At 56.1% G+C, this 18,801-nt stretch overlaps 1 protein-coding gene across 1 annotated transcript in view; it reads left to right on the top strand.

Annotated features, from left to right (window-relative positions):
• COL23A1 (collagen type XXIII alpha 1 chain) overlaps positions 1-18,801 on the top strand; it is a 280,949-nt gene that overhangs the window by 245,177 nt on the left and 16,971 nt on the right. Inside the window, exons 6-9 of the mRNA XM_080672775.1 lie at positions 11,517-11,543; positions 12,888-12,914; positions 14,205-14,231; positions 18,169-18,285. Coding sequence (XP_080528901.1) covers positions 11,517-11,543; positions 12,888-12,914; positions 14,205-14,231; positions 18,169-18,285 — 198 coding nt within the window. The remainder of the gene's footprint in view (positions 1-11,516; positions 11,544-12,887; positions 12,915-14,204; positions 14,232-18,168; positions 18,286-18,801) is intronic.

Below are 18,801 nucleotides of genomic sequence, written 5' to 3'. Positions count from 1 at the left end.
CGGCTTGTGCATTAGATGAAAAGACTTGTCTCTCATGCAGGACTCCATCTTGCCTATCCCTTGACTTTTGTCCAGGAAACATTAGAACTCACACCATCTCCTATTTACAAAGCAAAATCCGCACGTTTCCTCTTTGGCATTTGACCTTTGGGGCTCTCACCATTTAACTTTAGTGATTTTTCTGGTTTATTTTACACCTTCAGGATGCAATTTAAACATTTCTTGGGGGCAAATGTGTATTTGGTAACATTTTCCAGGGTTTAAGATTTTTCTGCATTTGGACAGATGAGGAAGGTGTGAGGCTGTGAGGCCAGAGGTGCATGGGCATCGTGGAACTCAGCACATGCCAGGCGGGCTGTGGCCCTGGGGTGGGGAGTGGGTGTGCCATCTCATCCACCAATGACTCTGTGCAGGTGCTTTTCGGGTCTTTGGGCCAGCACCAAGCAAGAGAGACAAGGCCTCTCCCTGTAGCGGGGAGGAGAGAAGCAATAAACAAGTAAACAAATAAACCAACAAGATAGCTTCAAATAATAACACGTGCCAGAAAGAGAATAAAGCAGGGACGGGATGCGAGTGCTGGCTGTGTGGATGAGTGGGTTTAAATTGGAAACTGGATTGAATAATCAGAAGGTTCTTGGGGAAGATGGCATGTGAGCTGAGACTTAAATGATGTAAAAGATTCAGTGATCTTGGGAGGAAAGAGCTCCTAACAGAGGAAAATGCACAAGTAATGAGTTGGGAACAAGCTTCATGTGTCCAGGGTGCCATGTGTCCAGCGAGGCCAGTGTGGCTGGAGTGAGCAAGCAAGTGATGAGAAGATGCTAGAAGGAAAAGCCAGGGAGGTCTCCAGGGCTCCATCGAGTAGAATCTTGGAGGCCACAGTGAGAGGTGGGAGGCCAGAAAACCTTGGCTCTGTGTTCATAGAAACCACTTGTCCCTAGAGACGTAGCATGGAGCCAAGGGCTCAGGGAGTCTCCCTCCAGAGGAAACCGGACGAAAGGACTATCCCCTCCCATCCCCCAAAGCCCTTCCATCATGCCAGGGAAGCAAGTGCACCTACCAAGTGCTTGCTGTGTGCACGCTCTCCCGTGCTCTCCCCGTGGGAGGCTGATGGTGTCAGCCCTACTTGACAGACAAGGAAGCTGAGCTCAGGGGCTGTCAGGGCTTGTCTGAGACACAGCCCACCGGCATGAGAAAGCCCAGCTAACACCCAGGCTGCCGTCTCTCCTCCATCACAGGAACTGCCAATAGTAAGCAGGTCTAGAGTGAATGTTGCACCTCTCCTCTTCACCTTTTTCTTACCTGGCCCTGGAGCTCACTCCCTGTGAACTGTTGTCCACCTCATTGTGAAGTTGTTAAGACCCTTTCTTGCTCTCCAAAAACACACACACAAAAAAAAAAACACACAAAAACAAACAAACAAAAAAAAAACACAAGTCTAACTTAAGGAAGAATTCATTTCTCCAGTCCACCTTCTATGCTGTCCCTCACTCATACACCTGTGTCATAGTCATTACTAGAAATTAGGAAGCAAAATATCCCCCTCATGATGAAATGTCAGGTCCTGTCCTATCAAGGAGCAGCTGAGTGGAGCAGAGCCAAACAGGGGACCAGAGTTGTGATGGAGGTCCCACCCCTGCCCTTAGGTGGTCACTTAGCCTTTCTGGGCTTCTGTGTCCACCTTTGCAAAGTGTGCGGCTTGGTCTGGATGAAAACATTAGAAATCAGATCTGTGCAGCACTTCAGTTTCAAAGCACATCCCATCCCTGTGCATTATGATTTGTACCCATTTCGCGGATTGAAAAACTGAGGTTTATAGTAGCCATGCCACTTTCCCAGATCTCACAGTGGCAAATATGTGGGCCTGGCTTCCTCCTGCAGACCCCTAGGGCCCAGATGGTGGTCTGTCCTACCACCTGCCTGTGACAGGGACAGATGTGTATATTAGGAAGCCTCCCTGCTCCGGGGCAGAGACTGTAGAAAGGGGTCCAGGTAGGAGGCGGTTGCAATAATTGGCAGCTGAAGCCTGAATTAAGGTGAGGGACCAGAACCGGCACTCCTCACGCCCGGCAGCGCCAGCCGCCCGGCACGGCGCCCAGGACCCATCTGGCTAACTGCACAGGAGTCGTGGGGAGCGGGAGCTGCACAGTGTCTTCAGAGCAGTAATGGGAGCACTGGCAGCCCGGGCCCTGGGACGGCAGAAGCTCCGCGCTGAAATGTGACCCATGCGGCAGGGCCTCAGCCTGGGACCAATTTCGAAATGAATGACTCAGTTTGACTGTTTGGAATTAATCAAGTGAACAAAGAAGGACCACAGAGCAGCACACATTCAAATTTCTTGCACTCTCGTGGTTTCAAAAACAGCTTTGATTGTAAAAATATAATGAGTTAAATGATTCTCTGGGACATCGCAGATTCATCTGTTTTTAGAGTCTGACATCCTACATCTCATTTTAATCTGACCCCTGCAGCGCTGCTCCCCAGCTCTCCGGATCCCGGTGGAGCGGGAACAGGATGAAAGCCGATTTCCCGAAGTGAAAGCCCCAGATTGGAACCGGGGAGACAGCCAGGCCCTCAGGAAAGGCCACCACGCCGGCCTTTCCTCCCCAGGTGTTCATTCACTCGGACCTCTTGCCTTGCGCACATGCTGTGTCCCCAGCGTCCCCTTGAGTGTGGGGCAGCTGAGAGACAGGAGACCTGTGCAGCTGCTGCTGTCCTCAGTTCCCAGATGCCTTGCTCACCCCCTACAGCTTCTCCCCTTCCAGGCAGTGGCCAGGGTGGCCCCAGTCCCAGTTTCAGCCTCTGTGGTGCCTGCCCCCCCAGTCCAGCCCTAGGAGAGCACGTCCAGGCCTTCTGGGTGTACCTGTGATGGCATCTTTGCAGAGAGGGACCCTCCAGACTGGTTGCTGGCTGACCTCTTCCCGCTTCCTCAAGCAGCAAAGCACCTCCCCCATTGCACAAAGAGGGTGCTCAGAGACCCGCACCAAATTCAGGTACTCCGGATAATAGACTTGCAAGAAAGCAGGTATTTTGGCATGAAGCTGGTCCACCCAACTTCTCCTGAAATCGGGGACTGGACCCCTGTCCTGTCCATGCGGTGGGGAGAGACTGGGCTTTGGGGCTGTGTAGACAGTGTGACCACAAGCACGTCCCTAACCCTCCTCAGCAGTTGGGGGAAGACTAGCGCTGTGCACACAGGCTGGGTTCCTTGACAGTTCCTGCCGCTGTGATGATCGCTGAACCCAGCAGGGGGCGCCCTGGAGGCCGAAGGAGTCCCTCTCTAGCCAGTGTCCCCAATGTCCAGCGTCCTGGCTGCACCCCCAGGCCCAGGGCTGAACGCAGCAGTCAGTGGCACCTACAGCAGCCTTCCCCGGGTCGAGAGCGCCCTCTGGTGCTCCCCGCTGGCCCTGGAGACAGTGGGAAACCGCGTTTTTTCATAGGGGCGTCCGCTTGAGGGTTCGTTCAACAAATACTTACTGTTTTCTCACTACATATGAGGGACTTTGTTTAGTATTTGAGATACTATCTCGAGAACTATATCTAGGGGCCCTGCCCCCATGGAGGCTGTGGTTGGGTTGGAGAGAGAATCGGAATTCACCTCCCTGTGCACAGTGGTCAAGGCCAGGAAGGTACAGGTTGCTGCAAACTATGAGTACTATAGGGGGCCCAGCCTACTGGGCTCAGGGGGAGGAAGGGAGGGACGAGCCAAGGTCAGAAGCTGGGTAGGTGCAGACAAGTGGGGAGCTGCGGGGAGGGGGTGTGTCCAGAGGTCGGAGAGAGAGGGCACTCCCAAGGCAGGCCAGGCTGGCGAGGGAGCAGAAGTGAGGAAGCCCTGGGAGCCCAGCCTCATTGAGCCAGGTGACTAGACTGCCTTCCCAGGGGCCACAGGGTGGAGGGAATGCGAAGTGACACCCAACCTGGGGAGAGGCAGACTGAAACAAAAGCCGCAATCCCATCAGGCCACCCGGGAGCAGCTTCCCGTCACCGGAGGTGTGCAAGTTGGGGCTGCACGCCCACCTATCAGGAAGGGTGTGTCATCTCCCACGATGCAGGGAGTTGTCCACTACCGGGGCCGCTCAGACCCACACTCAGTGGGACGGGATGGCACACGCCCAGCGTGAGGAGCCTGGGGAGGGCACTCACAGGCACCCTCAGAGCCAGGCCAGTGGTGGCCCTGGAGCCTCAGGGCCAGTCACTGTGGAAGAGGAGGTGGCGAGAAGACAGCAGTGGGTCTGTAACTGAGAAGCTGTGCTGTGGGTGAGGAGGGTTGAGGAAGGCTTCTCAGAGATGGCATGTGGGTCTCCAAGGAGACAGGGGGTGGGGGTGGGGGGGAGAGGCTCTGCCCAAGGGCGGTGGGGGAGGTGTGCCCGAGGGGGATGGTGAGGTGGGAAGCACTCAGGTCGTATCCCCAGCCGAAGTGGCCATGCTTGGCCTCTCCGAGCCTCAGTTTCCTCATCTGTGCAATGGGGATACTAATGGCACCTGCCTGGCAGGGCTGTGCTCAGTGTTGGCAACATCCAGATGACAAGGCAAAGGGGTGTGTCTTTTAGCTCCACCCCATTTCCTGGACTCTCCCCCCAGAACTGGCCCAGTGAATTATAGTCACACTCACCAACCTGCTGGGTGCCATGCTCCAGGTCGGGCACTGTCACCTGTGGGGGTTCGTTTCATCCACACCCCGCCCACTTCCTAGAGGAGGAAAAGGGCTCCAGAGAAGTTGTGCCGCTCGCTGTGAGGTCTGCAGGGCAGGGATGTAGCACTCAGGACGTCCCTGTGACTTCAGAGGGCAGGAAGGCTGGCCGTGCGGGGCAGAGGCAGGGAGGCTAGTGGAGGCTGGTCCAGGAGAGGCCAAGTCCTAGGCAGGGGTGGATGGGAGGCCAGAGAGAGGGCCACAGTTTGGAGAGATGGTTCAGAGCCAGGATTGCAGGCTCACAAGCTCATTATTGCCTTGCAGGGGCAGCCAGGTGAAGACAAAAGTGAGGCTGGCTGGGTCCAGGAGCAGGGGGAACGGTGGGACCTGGGCTGAACTGGGGGCACATGCCCCATCTACTGGCGGTGCCTCAGTTCAGCCCATGCAGATGGTTCATTACATCTTCCAATATTTCCAGAGAGGCTACAGATCCGAGGTTTACACGAAATCTCTCGATCCTTGAAGGCTCATTACCAGTGGGTGACAACTGTGTGGTCTGTGGGAACCAAGGAGGGCCCGCGGCCCCGGGGCAGCTGGCAGAGAGGCCCGATGATCAAACCTGAGAGAGGCCGGAGGGAGAAGCTGAGGGCCCCAAAGGCTAAGGCTGGGGTAGAAGGTGCAGAGCAGAGGTGTGGCCTGGGCATGGCCAGGGCAGCGGGGTCCCTGCAGGGCACTCACAACCTCCGTGTCTGCTGCCAGCTATCCCGGTCACCCTGTGCCCCGTGTCCGGAAAACGCCAGGTCTCAGTCGCATCTTCTGAGTTGTGCTGTCCCAGGAAGGCTGCCTCTCTTTATTTAGACTGTGTCCATCACGCTGCCCGGGGACTGTCACCCTCTGGTAGCTGAGACTCCGTCCTGCTAGATCGCCATCCCAGCAGGTGGCCACCAAAACGGGTGCCCGGCCTGTCTGCTACGTCCAGTGTCTCCCATCAGACCCACCCGAGCTGCAGACATCGGCCCTGAGGCCGCTCAGACAGACAGCCTGCCTCACTGGCCCACCTTCCATCCTCCCACACCCACGGGGAGTCCATTACCCCCTCCACCCCACCCGGGAACAGTTTTTGCTGAGACCTGACAGGGTAATTATGTAACAGGCAAATGTGTAATTTAAGCAGGTATTGGAGGATCGGTTCAAAGGCATCGCACCACCTCTTCTAGCCGTGATGTATAATGTGGACACACGGGTAATTGCTTCCAGCACACTGAGCGTGCTCTCTCCCAAAATAGAAGCCAGCTGGCTTCCCAGCCTCACAGACCCGCAGCGCTGGAAGGGACCAGGAGATGTTCAATCTAGGCCAAGGGTTACACACCCAGATGCCCCTGTGCACTGGCACGTCACCTCCACGGGGCAGCGGGCCAGGCGTGAGGTGTCGGGAGGGGCAGAGCCTGTGGCCTGGGCGGGTCCAGCTAAAGGAGCACTTGGCCCTGCAGATATTGCCAAGCATGGAGGCCCCGGAATACGAGGTCGTCAACTTTTCCAGAAAAGTCCAAACTCCGGATGTTTATGTGAAATGTCACGATTTTAAAATGTAGCAACTACTTGGGTTAGTTGTTTGTTTTTGTTTTTGTTGTTCTAACTGCATGGACCAAATCAAACCTGGCTCCCGGCCCAGCCCTCACTGTACAGATGAGGAGTGGGAAGGCGGCAGCATGTGAGGCCAAGGAGCGAGTGAAGGGCAGATCCCGGATCCCAGCTACAGCCCAGCAATCCCCTCGCCTGCTGCGAGGCGGGGTGCACTTGGTGACTGCAGAGCCCCCCTGCAGAGTGCCCCAGGCCCCGGGGAGGGGTCTCTGGGAGGAGCTGGGTGCCAGGCTGTGCACCAGAGCTCGAGCTGCAGCCAGGCTGGACCTCAGAAGAGAGGGTCCTTCCTTCCCGTTCCCAAAGGCAGGATTCAAGTCTGGAAAATTGCTCCGCCCCACAGTCTTGCTGTGGCCAGCATGTGTGCAAACAGCCTGGCCTGGGAAATCAGCACCACATGGAACCGGTCCACCCCGAGGGCCTGCCCCCCCTTTACACGCTGGCAGCCCTAATGAGAGAGCCTTCACACAGGAATGTGCACGGCCCAGCCGGGCCCCGGGCCCCAACAGCCTTGTAATTTGATGAATTGTCAACATCTGGGCCATAATTACTGGGCCCCGGACTGATAATCCTGGTAAGCCCCCTCATCCAGGGCCCCCTTCCTGGTGCATTTCGAGGCCTCTGTCCCCTGGCAGAGCCATCACCATTAATTACAACCAGAAAGCAAGACCGTCACCCAGCCCCGGCTCATCTGAGCATTGACTGCCGTCTGCATCCAAACACGGCCAGTTTATTGATTGAGTTCAGTTCAACAGATAACTCGCTGCTGGGTCAGGAGGCTGGACCACCGGCCGGTGTGGGGGAACTCAGCCAACCAACCCCTCTGCTGCAGCCTCCTCCCAGGCTCCGTTTCCCGAGGGACATTGAGACGCTCAGCTATGGAGCCAGTATACCCCACGTCCCAGACTTCTTCCACTGAGAAACCTCCTCTCTTTTGCCACCTTACTAATTTTTCTCAAAGGACGACCCTGTGGAATGCTGCTCAGGAAATACTCCACGGTGTGAGGAAGTGAGCAGACGCACAAGGCAGAGCTGGTGTCCACCTGCTGGCCACTGGGAGGGCCACACAAAGTCACTTCGCAGCACTCCCCATCCCCAGGGCCAGCGAAGACCCCAGTTCTGTGTCAGCTTGCCTGTCGGGTCTCCTGTCTCCGGTTGGTCTGAGAGGAGGACACAGGAAACTGGGGACTGACTGGGACCCGGGGAACTTGTCATTTGAGAGGAGACGGGCATGACCTCCATCTTACAGATAAGGAAACTGAGGCTCAAGGATACTCTGGTCCCTGTGGGAGGTAGGGGCTGCGCAGCAGGGGCGGGTGGGGAGGCAGGGGGGCTCTGCCTGCCTGACCTGCTTCTCGAGTGCAGCCCCGGGCCTTGTTTGCTTCTCACATTCTGAAAAGTCCTGGGGCACAGCTGGCCCCACAGGGACCGAGATGTGTGAAGCCAACGCAGGAATATCCCTGCTGGGGAGAATGGGTGATAAGGATGCTCAGAAGGGTAGACTGGCTCTCCCAGAGCCACATAGCAAGCATGTCTGTCTGACCCAGCACTCTCTCTGGCAGAGGGTCAGGGTGGAAGAGGGTTCAGAGAGCCCTGCCTGGGGAGGATCTGCTTTGTGGGGGAGACAGATGTACCTGTGAGGCTCTGTCCCACAAGTCCCCCAGGACGGCCATCTGTCACCCCCTCTACCCTGTGCTGCAGGAGAGGGAGCGTTGCATGGAGAGTAGGGCTGATTTTAGTCCTTGGACAACCCACTGACTCCGCTGCTTCATCTGTGAGATGGGGCCATGGGGCCTGCCTCCCAGGACTGCTGTGAGGGCAGCTGCCACGGTGGTATGGCAGGCCTCGGTCAAGTCTAAAGTGAGGAACATTCATAGAGAGTCTCCCTCTGTGTGACCCCCAGGGGCAGGTGCCCTCCCCTAGACTTTATCAGGGACACCTTGAAGGCGTCACACCATCCAGGCCCTGAGGCCCATCCATGGCCGTGACCGCTGTGAGGCCCATTGTGTCTTCCCTCCTGGCACACGAAGAGCAAAGAGCCTTAGTTAGTTCTCAGCTGCACCTTAGTCTCTTTTCTAATCCACGCGGATTTATACTGGGCAGACTTGGGGCTGCATTTGGGCTCAGTTCAGCAGGACTTACAGACGCACCCAGGGCCTGGGCACAGTCTCCGGTGGCGGCCACACTGGTCAAGGTGGCTGGGGACACCTGGGCAGGCGAGGTCCAGTAGGCAGTGGGAGGGAGCAGGGAAGGTCTGACAGCGGCGTGCAAGGGCAGACTAGAGGGGCGATAGTGGCTGGACGCCAGGGAGTTCACCGCAGGGTTTAAGTGCAGACAGAACACAGAACACAGGACGGAAGCGCTGTCCAGCTCCAGCCCAGCCTGCTACTGGCTGTGTGGCCTCGGGCAAGCAAGGTCTTCCCCTGGCTGGGCCAGTTTCCTGCTCTGCAAGACAGGGCGGTCACACCTGCCTCAAGGCTGTGCGTTGATTAAGACTCAGTATGTGGGTCACTAACACACACAGGAGGGGATCTGGGCCCGTGTAGGTTGTGGCGGCCAGAAGGCTGGGCCTGAGTGAGAGGTCAGGGTAGAACCCCCTGGGGCCATGGCCCTGAGGAGGCCTAGCAGGGCCTGAGCCTGAGGGCAGAGGCAGGTCCCATCTTAGGAGACTGCTAAAGGGAGGAGGGGTCTGGCATGTGAATCCAGGGGTCCGAACTGCCAGGAGCCCCCAAGAGGAGACCAGCCAGCTGATGGCCCTCAGATGATGGGACCTGAACTGTGGCTGGGGTTTACCGAGAACAGGAGCCCCCAGGGCCTGGGCCCCCAAGACTTTGGAATAGGCCACTCCTTCCTTCCCTCCACATCCTTCCCTTCCCTTTGGAATAGGCCATCACCTCCACATCCACACTCTCCCCCCACAGTGAGGCCAGAAGCACTTAAGAGGCCAATTTTCAGATCTGCCCAGGTTTCCTGCCTGGAGTGAGGCCCTGGTCTGAGTGCATCAAGGGGTGGCCACTCTCGGGTCTGAGGAATCTGAGATTGGCTGCTCAGGGCGGCCTGGAGGTCGAGCCAAGGAAACACGTTATTTACCACTAGACACAGTACCGGGGTACCAATTTCCAGGCTGTGCCTGACCCAAGGATGGAGGCAGGGCCAGGAAAGTCTTCTCAGAACAAGAGAGTGTCTCCGAGGAGGAGTCCCTCTCACCAGGGGCAGGGTCAGGGAAGGGCATTGCACGCAGAGGGAGCAGAGTGGAAAGAAGGAGAGAGCTCGGGGCGACCAGGGACACAGGGCAACCAAATGGCAGAGCCTGGCCCTGGCCACAGGAGACCCCAGTGCTGGGCCAGGATGCAGCCACACTGTTGGAACCACAGGGAGTGGCAGGCAAATCCCTGTGCAGCTGTGAGAGGCCATGCTGAGGCCGAGCTGCCCCTTTGCTTACCAGCCCCAGCATGCTCCCGCCTCCCTGCCTTTGCTGGATTGTTCTCTCTCCCACAGTGCCCCCCCCCACACACACACACACACACACACTTGCTATGTTCAAATACCCAAATGTTACTTTCTTAGGGTGGAGCTCCCTAATCTTTTCCAGTCTCCTCAGAGCCAACATACCCTCTCCCTGCTTGGAACTGGCGGGACCCTTTGCCTGCCCTGCCCCCACTCTCCACGTGGTGTTGTGTGCATTTGCACACGGTTCACCTTCCTTTGGTGGGACTCGGCGCCCACTGATCAGCACATGTTCTGGCCAGGCCTCATCCGAACACTGGGGGTGCGGAGCAGACCCTTTCCCTGGATCTCCTGGAGGGCTTGCGCAGACCACACGTTAACAATATGTGTCTCACGTGGGACAGTTAGAATATGTGCTGGGCACAGGGACAGACAGCCTGAGTCTGGAACATGGAAAAGCCTCTTCGTGGAAGAGGAGGTGACAGAACCAAGGATGATGCACAGAGGCAGGCAGTGTGTGCAACAGGCTCGGGGTGGGGGCGGGGGGGGAGCTGCCTAGATCATTTGCTGGAGTTGAGGGTGAAGTGTGCATGGGGATGAGGGTATGTTGACTAGCCAGAGGAGGACAGGGGTCTGCAGGGAGGAGATGGGCCGGGCCTGTAACACTCCCCTTCCCGCTTGTAGTCCTCCACACCCCACAGGGAGGGTGGCACTCAGTGAGGCTTTGTTAGGTATGTGAAGGGGGTTCGGTGGGGCTGCTTTGCCGTGGTCACTGGCCCTGTGCAGACACCACAGATCTTGTGGGGCCCGCGAGATGCCCCAGGTCTCAGGACTCGCCCTTGTGTTTTTTGCTTCCCTCAGCCTTGACTTTCACCTGTGAAGGCCACAGCAATGCAGAGTTGAAAGAACCGTCAGGACTCTTCCAGTTATGTCTTAGCTCCTTTGGGCTGCTGTAACAAAGTACCACAGAATGGGTGGCTTATGAACAACAGAAATTTCTTTCTCACAGTTCTGGAGGCTAGAAGTTCAAGATCAGGGCCAGCAAGATCAGATTCCGGGAGGGCCCTCTTCTGGGATGCAGACGGCGGGCTTCTCGCTGTGTCTTCACAAGGCAGAACAGAGCTCTGTGGGTCCCTTTTATAAGGGCACCAATCCCATTCGTGAGAGCTCCACCCTGATGACCTAATCACCTGCGGAGGCCCTACCTCCTAACATCATGTTGGGGCCTAGGGAACACATACGTTCAGTCCAAAACAAATTACAAGTGGCAGAAACTCAGTTCAAGCTGGCTTAATGAAAAATGTTTTCGCAAAGAGAAGAGTGCCTGGTGGTTTCGGCTCCAGCCCTTTGCCCTGTCTCTCCATCTCTCAGCTCTGCTTTCCTCTCTGTTCCCTCTTTCTCAAGCCATTGGTGCCCCAGGAGCGCCACAGGTGAAAAGGCTTAGCTCCATCGGGTGAAAAGAGCCCTCTTGCCCAAAAGGGCCACCTTCCAAAGCCCCTGAACCAATAACCCGAGCTGAGGGAATGCGGTCACCTGCCCAAGCCCATGGGTGGAGATGGGGTGGTTTGGGAGGAGAAATGGGGCTCTGTGCCCCCAAGGAAGGGAGCAGCAAACAGAGGGGGTTCTGGGCAGCCAACAACACTCAGATGCTCCCACCCCAAATCTGTGTGAAATGTACCCAGACCACGGGCTTGGCACAGGCTTTGGACTGTTGTCACTCAATAGTGTCTTCTAGGTCTTAACACCCAGAGGAAACGCCTTTCCCGTATGTAACCTCTGCTCTCTCTTTCTCATTTTCCAGGGGCCTCTGGGTCTGGATGGAAAGCCAGTAAGTGATGACAGGGCCGTTCTAGGTGGTCCTGGGATGGGTGGTCCTGGGATGGGTGGTCCTGGGATGGTGGGCACGGTGGGGTTGGGAGTGACCATGGGGCGCCAGCGAGAAAGATCATGGCTCAGCACAAAGAGAAGCCATTTGGGCATCAAACTTAAGTTCAAGTCCAGCTTCCCCATCTGCTGACTGTGCAACCTTGGGGAGGCCTCTTCACCTCCCAAGCCTGCGCTTCTCACCTATCAGAGAGACACATTAACCCTCCCCACTGTGATGGCGATGTGAAGAACTGCAGACAGCATTGTTCCTGCCACTCGGCAGCCCTCAAAGCATACAAGCCCCTCCCAGCAGGCCCCAGGCCCAGAGCATCCCCAGGCAGTCTCAGTACTTTCATGGTGGGCATGCGGCTGAGGAGTTCTCAACACCTGGGTCAGGAGCCTGTGGTCCACGGGTGTCCTCAACAGAATTAATGAGATGCACAGGTGACAACATAGTTAAATAAATAATTGATGGGTGGATGGATGGATAGATGGAAGAACAGTCAAAGTAGGTAATGAATCAATGATTGCACAAATAGTTGGATGCATGGAAGGATAGGTGGATGGGTAAATTCATGATGGTTGAGCAGACGAGTGAAGAAATGAATGAACGGACAAATAATTAAATAGTTGATTCATAATGTGTGCATTATTAAAGGATGGAGGAAAGAACCTGGGTGGACGAATTGTTGAATGAATGAACAAGCAAATCCACTACTGGTTGAAGGGATAGTGGACAGTTTGGGGAGGGATGAAGGCCAGTGAGCCGTTCAGCCCCTGACCAACGGTGCCAGCCCTAACCACAGGGACTCTGAGCCCCACAGTGTGCCTTGTGGCTTGACCTTCCTAGAAGGCCTGGTAACTTGGCAGGACTGAAAGAAAGACATTCCCCTGCAGCCAGAGGGTGAAGGCAGCCGCCATGGCCTGCGTGCAGCCACTCACACACACATACCCCAGCCTCCACGAGCAGTGGCTCCTGACCGGCACCCAGCACAACAGGGGCTGAGCAGGGAGGGCTCTGCTCTCTGGGGGGAGCAACTAGCGTATGTGCCTCTGTCCAGAGAGGATGCCAGTGACCTCCAGTCCCCTGTGTCCCTCATGCTGAGGACTGAGATGTGGAGGTTCCTTGGGGTCAGCACGGGCAGCCTCCTTAAGGACTGACAGTCTTGTGTGTTTTTCCACTCGGCCGCCCCCAGCTCTGCTCAGCCTCACAGGCCCTTCTGTACGCAAAGCCTTAGGGAAGCCGGCAGGGGCCAGCCCAGTCCTCCTCACTCACTGCTGTTCTTTCTCCACCTTCCTTCTCCAGGGACTTCCAGGCCCCAAGGGAGAAAAGGTAAGTGATGCTGGAGGCTGTGCAGACACAGGATGCTGAGGAAGGATGCCAGACACCTGCCTCCAAACCCCAGTTCCAGAGTGTGACCGTGGGCACGTCACATCCCCTCCTGGGGCCTCAGTTTCCCCATCTATAAAGTGGGCAGGTAGTGCCTACCTCCTATAATTGCTGTAAGGCTTCCATTTGACCATTTAAAGTGCCCGGAAGGTTAAATCTGAGTTCTCCAGACACCACAGTATAACAAAACTCAAAGCAGTCTGCCCAGTAATTAATTATGAAGGCGGGCGGTGCGAGGAAAGCCTGGGAGGTTGAACAGTGACTGTGGATGGCACTCTTTGTGGGGAGGACACCCCTGCCAGGAAAACAAATGGCAGAGAGCTAGCTGCCCCTGGGATCCTCACAGCCCCTTACCAGAGGGCTTCCTGGCATTTGGTGCTAAATGTCACAGCAACAGTCCTGGAGGGCTGGGACCTCTGAGGGCCTCATAAGAGAGCAGGAGAGAGGGGAAATGTGTGTGTCCCAGGGCTGACCCAGGTGTAGCAAGACTGACCGGGCACTTCCAGGGAAGGGCTGGGCTGGGCCACATCCACACCCAACTCCACCGGGGGTCACTTAGTTTCTGCCGGCCCGTGTTCTAGTTCACCGTGAGAGCTGAGCAAGGCACAGCTGTGTGGCGTTCGGCACGTCGCCCGTTCTGTGGGCCTCAGGTTCTCCATCTGTCAATGTAAACCCACCTCACAGAGCCATGGGAAGACTGTCCGAGGTAACAGTCTGCGTGTTTTTTGTGGACAATGAGATGTTCATGCAGTTGGCAGGTGCAGTGATTGCCTTCCCGCTGGTTCTGGCTGATGCCACTGAGTCGCAGAAATGATTAGGGCAGGGACTTTGAAACCAGAGAGACACTGGTGTCCTGGCATCTATCGCTGCATAACATACTACCCCAAACTTGGAGACTTAAAACAATCAAGTAATTATCATTCCTGACTGTTCCGTGGTTCAGGGATTCCAAGAGGGCACAGTGGGAGCAGCTTATCCCTGTTCTGCCGTGTCTAGGGCTGGCAATAGGTAACAGACCACCCTGGAATCTGCTCGTGGTGTGACCTTGGGCAGACTACTTAGCCCCTCTGTGCCCTCATTTCCTCATTGGAAAAGGGGGGTGGGGAGGATAGAGCCTGCACATGATTTTTGGTAGAGTGGATGAGACCATGTACACGTCACTCTGAGCGCAGAGCTGGGTATATGTGAAGTCTTCAAGCGGTGGTGACATATCTCCCTGTTTTTTGTTCCCAGGGTACACCAGGAGACTTTGGACCCCGGGTAAGAACTGAGCAAGACCCCCTCCCCCACCTACACAGTTTGTTTTATATTATAACTAGAGGCACAGTGCACAAATTCGTGCACGGGCAGGGTCCCTCAGCCTGGCCTGCGATTGGGGCCAATAGGGGCCATCTGTCCCAGACCTGATAGGAGCTGATCGGGCTGGCAGGGGGGAGGGACCAAGGAAGGTTGGCTGTGGGAGCACAGTGACCACCAGGGGGCAGCTCCTGTGTTGAGTGTCTGCCCCCTGGTGGTCAGTGCATGTCATAGCAACCAGTCAACAGGTCGTTTAGTCGTTCGGTCGCTTAGGATTTTATATATAGAGATAAAGCATGCCCTACAGCTTATCACAGAAGGTGAGTGAGCAGCCCCGCCTCCCACCCACAGTATATCCTGCTTCAGGGTTTCACTTAAATGGCCGCTGGGTCTGGCACAGATGGGAAGTCTCTGCCAGACGTCCCATAGCACTTAATCACTGTGGATGGGCAGACAGGGGGCCGGCACTGGTCTCAGACCAGAGACTGACCTTCCTGAGGACAGCCAGCACCCCAGGAAGAGGAGGGCTGTAGGGTCAGCAGCCCTGAGCCCACGCTCAGCTCTGCCACTTACCAGCCAAGTGACCTTGAGCGAGTCACTTTCCCCTCTAAGGCTCCGTTTCTCTAACTGTAAGTGCGGGTGACAGCTTCTACCCCACGCTACTGTGGTCAAGATTCAATGCAATCATAGAAGTGGGTACCGGGCACCCCACATGGAACAGTAGATGGGAGCCTCAGCCAGACCACCTTGGCCCTCAGTGGCCCCAGGTCTCAGAAGTGCCTCATGCAGAAGAGGGGTTTCCTCAACAGAAGCTGAAGCAGATGGAGACCCAGGTGGGATGGGCCTGCAAACGTAGGTCTTGGCCAAGGGTCACTTATTGGCCCTCTCCACCTGTGCCACAGCCTGGGCAGACAGCGGCAGCAGCTGAGAGGCTGAGAGGTAGGCATCAGCTGCCCAGAGAAAGGCAGGAAAGGGGCGTATTCACAGTTGTTTTTAAGAAGGTTGCGGGGTGGAAATTGTAGCCAATGGCCGGGCACCCACGGCAAGCAGCTGCCTAGGCTGGAGGTGGGCATGGAGCAGAGGCAGGGATAAAAGGAAAGGGGGCTGTGTGCAGAGAGCAGGGCTGGGCTTTGCAGTCCCAGGCGGGCTGGGCTGGGTCACTGTCCCAGCTCTGCAACCTCATGGCTCTGAGGGTGGTTGTGAGTCCGGAGCAGGGACGAGGGCTGGCCAGGCTGTTTCCCTAGAGACCCAGCTGTTCTGTGCTGAGCCTTTGATAGGAGGCCAGAGGCAGGGCCACATAAAGCTGGTGAGAAGTCCCTGCAGCCAAATAAAGGACGCCTTTGAGCTTGGTGGCTGCTGAAAAAACCCTCTGCTCACTTTCTGTCAGATGTAGAAGCTGATCTTCCCACCCCTCAGCAGACGAGAATTCCCCAGCCCTGGTGTAGCTGCCAAGCAGACCTCCCCAAGCCCCACCCCTCTTCACGGGTAAAAAAAACCCCTGTGAAATACCTCCACCCCTGAGAGTGACTCAAACCACAGGTCACCATCTCTCATGACCCCTGGCTGGCTGGGTCTCTCCTGTTGCAAGAGGGGCCGTGGGGCCTGGAGTTGAGGCGGCTATTGGCTGGGAGCTGGGCTTCCTTGAGGGGCCTCTCAAGAACATTTTGAGAAGCAGGAAGCCAGGACTGCCAGGCCTGTGAAGAGACACACAGCATCACTACCCCTGCATCCTAATGATTGCATCTGTCACAGGGCTCGCTCAGAGTCCGTGGGGGACAGGGAGAATCAGGCCCCAGCTCTTGGGGAGTAGCAAGGTCACACTACGTCTTTGGGACGGAGGGAGTGTAGCGGCCCCTGTGAGCATGTGGTCCACCACCCACCCACCCCCCACCCCATCACAGGCTGCCTTCTGTGGCTGGAGAGGTGGCTTTGCCTCCAGAAATAGCCCTGTGGTTTTCTAAATCACCCTCCTGCCTTTCTGACCACACGACCTGTTTGCTGTAGATGGTTTTCCCACGGCTCAATCCAGGCTTTATAAGTAGAGACCATCACATGTACAGTCGCCGCATCCTCAAGGTAGACTGGACGAGTGGCCTGTCTGGGCTGCTGGCTTGCGTGTTCCCCTCGACTCATCAAATTCCCAGGGTTAGACCTCAGCCGTCCGATCCCGGCGGGAGGAGGAGACAGCGGGCCAGCCTCATTTCCCAAGTAACGCATGGGAAGAACCTCAGAACCTCTCTAGGACCTGCTCAAGTGCCTAAACCCATTTTCTGCCTCAATAAGTAGAGTCCAGGCCCGTGTTTCCAGCATGAGCCCCGGAGCCGGAGTCCTATCCTTTTGGTCAGGACCTGGCCGTGTCAGACTGATGAGATCTACATGGTGGACTTGGAGAGCTTCCGCTAAGCTTTTCATTGGGAACGCTAGTGAGTGAGGTCTTAGGTGCAGCTGCTGGAGAGGTGAGCTCTTTCATATCATGGAGCGCATGGATGAACAAAGAGACCACTGCCTCAATGGCCTGTCTGGCCGCGTCACCCTGGTTAAATGATTACCCTCTCTGACGCTGGCCCTCCATTTGTAAAACAGGACACGAGCGGTGCCTGGCCAGATAATTGGATGAGAGAACCCCAGGATGCCCTGGCTTCTCAACCCTGGGCACACAGCAGGGTCCACTCCACAAAGGCCTGGTTACAGGAAAGTTAGGCACTGCTGGCACTGTGAGCCAGTGTATCCCATTCCCGTGCCAGTGCTGGGCAGCAGGCAGTGCCGGTGGCATTGTGGTCTTCCCTCCTTGCAGGTGGGGTCACCAGGTGAGGGCTCTGGCTGCCTGAGGTCTGACCCAGTACTAACCTCGGCCTGAGAGTTGGGGGTTTGGTGCTGCATGAGAGAGACTGTGTGGCCCTCTGTCGCCTTTTTTTTTTTTTAAGATAATTGTAAATTCACATGCAGTTGTAATATGTAACACCATGTACCCATCATCCAGTTTCCCCCAAAGGTGACTTTGGCAGCACCTAGTATAATCTCCTACCCAGGAAATTGATACAATCCACCAACCTTACTCAGACGTCTCCCACTCATTTGTGTGTTTAGTCTTACTCACTTTTATCACTGTTGTAGATTCGTGCAACCACCACACAAAGACCCCTCAGGCTGCTCTTCTATAGCTCTAGTCACCTCCCTCTCTGCCCCCATCCCTAACGCCTAGCAACCACTAATCTATACTTTTGCCATTTCAAGAATGGATGTAGCTGCAATCACAACGTATATAACGTTTTGAGATTTGCTTTTTCCCTCAGCATAATTACCATGAGATGCATCCAAATGGCTTCGTGTCGGTGCTCTGTTCCTGTTTGTTTGCTGCCGAGCAATGTTCCATGGTGGAGGTGCCCCAGGTGGTTAACCACTCACCATTGGAGGACATCTGGTCTCCAGTTTGGGGCACTTATGAATGAGACTACTATGAACATTCACGTACTGGTTTTTGTGTGGAACATGAGTTTTCACTTCTCTGGGACAAATGCCCAAGAGTGCACCTCTGTCACCTAATGAAGCAGGGGTGGCCCAGCCAAGGTCTCTCAGGAGGTCTGCACCCCCTTTCTGGAGGAAGGGGGCTGGTTGGGCACAGGTGCCTTCTCTCACACCCACCGTGTGTCATCTCTCACCTAAACACCGCAGGTGAGGGGATGGCACACTCCTTGGAGTCTAAAAGGCCCTGTTGGCCACTGAAGCTGTGTTTTGGGGACCTGTCCCTCCGTGTGGCCACCAACAACAAAGCCCTTTTCCCTGAGCCTGTCAAGGGCTGGGAAAGGGGAAGGCATTGGGCTGTCCATCTAAGGGGCCTCTCTCTAGAGACTAGAACCCCTTCCCTCACCCTCAGAGTCATGCCAGGCCTCATCTCTTTCAGGGAGACCAAGGGCAAGATGGGGCTGCTGGGCCTCCAGGGCCGCCTGGGCCTCCTGGGGCTCGGGGCCCTCCTGGCGACACTGGGAAAGATGGACCCCGGGGAGCACCAGGCCCAGCGGTAAGAGGACATGGAGCTGGACCACCCAGGACCTGGTCCTGCACCTACCAAAGCCCCAAACCCTGATCCCAGAACCAACCCAATCCCAGACCTATCCCCAGTTCAGACCGAAACCCAACCCTAACTCTACCACCAACCCAGACCCTTAAACCAAAACTAGCTGGGTTCCTAGCCCCAGTTAAGATCTTGACCCCAAACTCATTCCCAAATCCTAATCCATATCCCAATCAGAGTATCACCAGACCCTAACTCTCACCCTTACAGACTCGGACCCTGATTCCAAGTCCAACTCTTACCACTACACTCTAACCCCAAATAGTCCCATAGACCCTAACTCTGACCTTGGTTGCAATCTCAGTCCAGTCCTGACCCTGACCCCCATATGTAGGCTCTTTCTCTGCAGATCTTTTCCAACCTCTATTTCTTCCTCTCCCTTTCTCCCCCCCACCCTCCAGTACTAACTAGTTAGCCTTGGTCATCTTCCCATGGTCCTCACCAAACCCCGGAGGGCAGACC

The sequence above is a fragment of the Plecotus auritus genome (assembly GCF_963455305.1).
Source record: "Plecotus auritus genome assembly, chromosome: 6".
NCBI classification, from domain to species: domain Eukaryota; kingdom Metazoa; phylum Chordata; class Mammalia; order Chiroptera; family Vespertilionidae; genus Plecotus; species Plecotus auritus.
This window is presented reverse-complemented; position numbering and strand designations above follow the sequence as displayed.